Source organism: Protomyctophum parallelum (assembly GCF_964188405.1).
Source record: "Protomyctophum parallelum genome assembly, chromosome: 2".
NCBI classification, from domain to species: Eukaryota; Metazoa; Chordata; class Actinopteri; order Myctophiformes; family Myctophidae; genus Protomyctophum; species Protomyctophum parallelum.
The window spans coordinates 58,974,518-58,981,137 of record NC_139699.1 but is presented as its reverse complement, the minus strand read 5'-3'; the positions used below and the strand labels follow the sequence as shown (position 1 = coordinate 58,981,137).

The 6,620-nt window shown below is 42.5% G+C and overlaps 1 protein-coding gene across 1 annotated transcript; it reads right to left on the bottom strand.

Annotated features, from left to right (window-relative positions):
• Window positions 1-5,524: 5,524 nt before the first annotated feature.
• On the bottom strand, window positions 5,525-6,233 carry nrn1lb (neuritin 1-like b; the record flags this gene model as incomplete). Its single annotated transcript, XM_083759389.1, has 2 exons — window positions 5,525-5,834; window positions 6,085-6,233. The coding sequence occupies 2 exons, from the start codon at window positions 6,231-6,233 to the stop codon at window positions 5,525-5,527; spliced, it is 459 nt and encodes a 152-aa protein (XP_083615515.1).
• Between the last annotated feature and the right edge of the window lie 387 nt (window positions 6,234-6,620).

Sequence of the window (6,620 nt, the reverse complement as noted above, 5' to 3'; positions counted from 1 at the left end):
TTAGCGGAGAGTGTGGTGTGGTAGAGGACATCTCCCCGAACGCGTGGGTATGTCCAGATAGTTGCCTCGCGGAGGCCTCTTTGTCCAGTGTCCATTCTGGGTCCGGAAACGGTACTTTTTTCAGCGTTGACCACAGTAGAAGGTCTGCTGCTGTGAATTTTACACCTCTCCCGCTTAGCGGAGAGTGGGGTGTGGTACAGGACATCTCCCCGAACGCGTGGGTATGTCCAGATAGTTGCCTCGCGGAGCCGTCTTTTGTCCAGTGTCCATTCTGGGTCCGGAAACGGTACTTTTTGTCAGCCTTGACCCCAGTAGAAGGTCTGCTGCTGTGAATTTTACACCTCTCCCGCTTAGCGGAGAGTGTGGTGTGGTAGAGGACATCTCCCCGAACGTGTGGGTATGTCCAGATAGTTGCCTCGCGGAGGCCTCTTTGTCCAGTGTCCATTCTGGGTCCGGAAACGGTACTTTTTTCAGCGTTGACCACAGTAGAAGGTCTGCTGCTGTGAATTTTACACCTCTCCCGCTTAGCGGAGAGTGGGGTGTGGTACAGGACATCTCCCCGAACGCGTGGGTATGTCCAGATAGTTGCCTCGCGGAGCCGTCTTTTGTCCAGTGTCCATTCTGGGTCCGGAAACGGTACTTTTTGTCAGCCTTGACCCCAGTAGAAGGTCTGCTGCTGTGAATTTTACACCTCTCCCGCTTAGCGGAGAGTGTGGTGTGGTAGAGGACATCTCCCCGAACGTGTGGGTATGTCCAGATAGTTGCCTCGCGGAGGCCTCTTTGTCCAGTGTCCATTCTGGGTCCGGAAACGGTACTTTTTGTCAGCATTGACCCCAGTAGAAGGTCTGCTGCTGTGAATTTTACACCTCTCCCGCTTAGCGGAGAGTGGGGTGTGGTACAGGACATCTCCCCGAATGCGTGGGTATGTCCAGATAGTTGCCTCGCGGAGCCGTCTTTTGTCCAGTGTCCATTCTGGGTCCGGAAACGGTACTTTTTGTCAGCCTTGACCCCAGTAGAAGGTCTGCTGCTGTGAATTTTACACCTCTCCCGCTTAGCGGAGAGTGTGGTGTGGTAGAGGACATCTCCCCGAACGTGTGGGTATGTCCAGATAGTTGCCTCGCGGAGGCCTCTTTGTCCAGTGTCCATTCTGGGTCCGGAAACGGTACTTTTTGTCAGCATTGACCCCAGTAGAAGGTCTGCTGCTGTGAATTTTACACCTCTCCCGCTTAGCGGAGAGTGTGGTGTGGTAGAGGACATCTCCCCGAACGTGTGGGTATGTCCAGATAGTTGCCTCGCGGAGGCCTCTTTGTCCAGTGTCCATTCTGGGTCCGGAAACGGTACTTTTTTCAGCGTTGACCACAGTAGAAGGTCTGCTGCTGTGAATTTTACACCTCTCCCGCTTAGCGGAGAGTGGGGTGTGGTACAGGACATCTCCCCGAACGCGTGGGTATGTCCAGATAGTTGCCTCGCGGAGCCGTCTTTTGTCCAGTGTCCATTCTGGGTCCGGAAACGGTACTTTTTGTCAGCCTTGACCCCAGTAGAAGGTCTGCTGCTGTGAATTTTACACCTCTCCCGCTTAGCGGAGAGTGGGGTGTGGTATAGGACATCTCCCCGAACGCGTGGGTATGTCCAGATAGTTGCCTTGCGGAGCCGTCTTTTGTCCAGTGTCCACTTTATAAAGTCCATGCACTCCAGTGAATAGCATTTATCCATTTAGATAACTTTATTATTATTATTATAAGGATTTAATTACTTATTCTTACACAGAAACATAATGTGTGTCTTATAGCATCATATAGCATCATTTAAATGCTTAATTTGTAGTTTTAATGTGCAAATTAAACTTTTTTTCAATACTCTAGAGGGTACTCTTATTTTGAAGAGATCGTCCACCGGAAGTCTTAAATTAGCTCACTAGATTAGCTCACTAGACGCTGCCTTCAACGTTAACCTAACCTCGCGTCACAGGCTTTCCATTCCGCAGCAATCAGTAGTATATATACTCTAAATAAACAAAAACTCTATTTACAGCACAGTGCTCATGTCCTGTCTAGAGCCCGCCTACTGTATCTATGCACATCTTTTCCGTATCCGCTCTCTTGAACCTGAGCGGATCTTCCCAACCTGCGAAGTTTAGCAGCCTCTTGTTTTGAACTGGGAGAAGAGGAACGCTTGTTTTTGTTGATTCAATGTCCTGCATATTAAGGATTACAGAAAATGCAGCAGGACTATTCCACGGATTTGACAAGGCAGGTGCGCAGCCAGGCCTTCAGGTTTTTTTTTTTTTTTTTTTATTACTGTAAATCGCTCTGTATTAAGAGCGTCTGGTCGACAAGCACGCTGTCTGAGAGTTGGCAAACATGTTGAGCAAAACGAGCGCTCCCTTCCCCCCAGTTTTAGCCAATCACAGGCCGTCTATGAAAGAGCCGAGTAGGAATGGATGCTAGGCCAAAACATGATACAAAGGTAATGAGATGACTAAGCCAGTTAAAATAGCAGCAACTGATCTTATCACATGCAGGCCTATTCAAAGACAGCTAAAACACATGCAGAATTCTTATACTGCCACTATCAGCATCCCCTTTTCTCATTTAAATATATTATTTTGTTTCTGTTATACTGGATCATGCATTTTATTTTGCACAGCTTACTACTAGTAGTGTTCAGAAGACAAATCCCAGATTTGGTGCATGCCACTGAGTGCGTCACCCTGAACGGGCACCGTCAATGAAAATGTCCTAGATTTTCCTCTTAAAAGAAAAATATAGCAAGCGTAGCCTACCAATATTTTAATGTGTATATAACATAATTTTCAACTTTAGCAGCGAGTTGCAAATATCGAAAATAATTCACAGGTGGTATAAAGGGGTTGCAGCTCAGTGAATGGAGCCTCAAAAGTGTCATCTCTGCCTGAGACCAAAATAAGATTTGGTTTCGTTTGATAAGAAATTCATATTCTGTATATTTGGTCAAATACATGTAAACTAGAGAACTAACAAGTATATATTATGTTGTCAGTCATATTTAAGTTGCTGTTAGTTAGGCACATAAAAGCAAAGAAAATATGTAGTATTGAACTCTAAAAGGTACACACAAAACTAGGAAACCATTCTTCTGAGGCGTACAGATAGGACTTTAGTGGCCTTTAATATGCCGATAAAAATATGCTTACAAATATAGGCTATATATACTTCCATGGTTTTATACAGCCTATAATATAGCCTGGCTAGAGTCTTTTGAATCTCTGTATAAAGTCCCTTGCTCCATGGATCAAATGCATTGTCATAATCCATGGTTTCAATGACAGCTGCATTCATCTCTCAGGCCACCCGTAAAGATGATGTAACCACCTGCTGTTTGATGTTCAGCTCAGTGCATTAGGATGTTGAGATGATGACAACAGGCCAGGCAACCAATCATATTCATATACTCTTCATGGATGGGTACTACATTTGTTCAAGGTTTGCTTGCACTCTGTGATTATGTGAATTTAGAGGTAATAGTTTAAACATGCAGCTTCTATAGAAAAAATATATGGTCCACTAAACTGTGTTAATGAACCTTCTGTGACAAAGTACAGTAAAATAATGTATATTGGTTATATAAATATAACCAATATATAAATATATATAAATATATAAATATATAAATATATAAATATATAAATATATAAATATAAATATAACCAATATAACTTGTAACCTGAAAACTAATCAGAAAGCAATAACCCTGGTAGCAAGACATGTTGCGCATTGTCAGAAAGTATAGCTTAAAGGACCACTTCACCACTTTTGAACTTCATATAATTGGTCCTCACTAATGTTCATGATAAAATACCACAAAAAAAATTCTACTCTGTCTCATAGTCCTGTGGGCAGTTCAGAAACCCGTCCACATCATCGTTAGGCAGATTATTTTTAAAACAAGATTTTTTAAAAACGTATTTAGATTTGTATTATCGTGAGAATGATTGCATTGCAACTTTTCACAAATAGTAAGCCTGCCGTTTCTATTAGCTTGAATTCACCATCGATGATGTCACTGGTGGACGGGTTTCTGAACTGCCCACAGCCCTCCTATGAGACACATGACTAGTTTCTGAATTGCCCACAGCCCTCTATATGAGACACAGACAGAGTAGAAAAAATTGTAGTATTTTATCATGAACATTAGTGAGGACCTGAAAGCAGGTTAAGAAGTGGTCCTTTAACATAGTAAATAAATTACCATAACAATATCAAGATGGCAACTCAAACAACCATTCTGGAAGAAAGTAGTATTCATACATTATATTATAAACTGTTGTACAACCGATACAAAGGTTTAACATGCAGACAACCCGTAATAAACTTCCATCCAGAACTCACTGGATTACAGACATATTTGAAAAAGACTAAAAGGTCGAACTGTCGTATTGCTGCTGCATGTGAACTAAAAATCACACCCATGTGAAGTTAGTGGGGGGGGGGGGTCCCCGGAAGTTCCAGACCCACAGGAACGCACCCAGGGTGCCGGGCCGGTACCGGCGAGCCGCCCAGCGTCCGAAACGGTAGAGAAATTACATGATGTGGGGGTCCCCGGAACATCCAGATCCCAGGAACGCGCGTCCGAAACGTTTGAGAAATGATAGTTACCGTGTGGGGGTTCCTCTACTGTACCCTCTACTGTACTGTACTGTCACTGTACTGTACTGGCACACCCGGAATTATCATATATACAGTTAATATGTGCGTGTGTGTGTGTGTTTGTGTGTGTTAGGTTGTGCACAGGTGGTGAAAAACAACCATGCTGTTTTCTGCTCAGACCCAGGCAGCCAGCCACACACATAACTCTGTAAGGGAGTGGAACTTGCACCACTCAAAAACATATAGCATTTAAAAGTGAGTTGTGAGCTCCCCTCATGTTTTTCACAACATCTCTGTTTTAAATGTCTCTCATATTCATCTTGTTTGCTTAAGTCACTTGATAATGATTACATAGAAGTAATTATATTTTAAAAGTGCATACAGAAAGAAATGCTATCTTGAAAGCAATTCCACTCTTTAGTCCAAGCGTTCGCTCTAAGAACAAGCATCTTCATCTCCTTCCAAAAGTTATATTCCTCTTGGAACGCATGTGGTTATGATGAATTAATTAGTCAATTAATTACATTATAAATTAGTCAGTTTGTCACAAGCCTGATATCAAAGAGGATGGCAGTTGAAAGATTGACTGACTGCTAGATTTACACAAAAGTGTTTAAATTGGCATCTATCATTTGTTACTTATATACATCAAACTTCCAACATAAATATGCATTCCAGACTATTTACCCCTTACACGGGGCAGGGACAGGTAAAAGCTTATAGAAATAATGATATTGATATTATCCCAAAACTCATGTGGGAACAGACACCACTTGTAAAAACCAAAAAGCACTGGTCCAGATAGGCCTACACTGTACGTATTTACTATGTTGTTTCCCTTATTATACAGTTAATTATGACCAACTCGATTAGGAGGGACCTTATACAGTAAGACCTGGTTAGATATGGAGCAAACCAAAAACTGTGCATACAGGGAAAAGTAACATGGTGAAAGTGGGCCTGAGATTGTACATGTGCGCTTTCAGTGTTTCTTGGTTGCTTTGGTCGGAGGTGGTGCCCGTGGGGGGGCTTTGCGTTGCGGGCACAGTGCTGGGTGGAAGGGTAGTGCGGCTGGCACACATGTCATAAAGATTTCCAGAAAACTGTGTCTTCCTTGATTCTTGTCTCAGGGATTCCCACACAGCCGTTGCATCGCCAGGACAACCAACAAGTGCTCCATTAGCACAGACATGGAATGCATTCCATGACCTGCAAAAAGAAAACACACGTGAACACAAATTGCCATTGGTGTAACTGATGTGAGAGGAGAAAATGTGAATTAGGCTTATAGGTAAAGCAAATAATGTGTGAGTAGCATCAGTGTAGTGAAGAATAGCAGGTATTTGAAAGGTGTTAGCCACCTTATAAGTTATAAAGCATCTACTTACTACAACCATGAACCAGAATAGTTAGAACGAAAAGAGAATGTTGTAACATCGAGAACATCGAGAACACACACCTGCAGATTCCATCAATATCTTCTGTACTGTTCTGGTCTTTTTGGATGTCCACTAAACTGTCCCCAAGCGTCAGCAGACACTGTGCAAAGCTCTTGTATATGGATCCACATGACACAGGGACTGCCGCTGCAAGACTCACAGGAACCATACCTGTATTCAACAGCAAAAGGTATAATTTACATATCAAAGCTGTTTGTAAATGAGTGGAGATACTGCACAAGACAATTTACAATTTACAATTTAGGCATTTAGCAGACGCTCTTAATCCAGAGCGACTTACATTTAAGCAAGAACAAAAGCATGGGAATACATCACATAAAAGTATTTATCATGAAACATGCGTAAGCTAAGAAAGTAACAAGGAATGCAGTGCTTCCATACTGGTCTGTAGCATGTATTTTTCTGCAAATTAAACATACCGTGAAGTTATTATGAGTGATCACCTATGTTGGAATATTTCTATCTACGGGGCACAAGAGATCACTGAATGGTTTGATGAGTGTTTACTTTCAAATGATGTGAATCACATGCTACT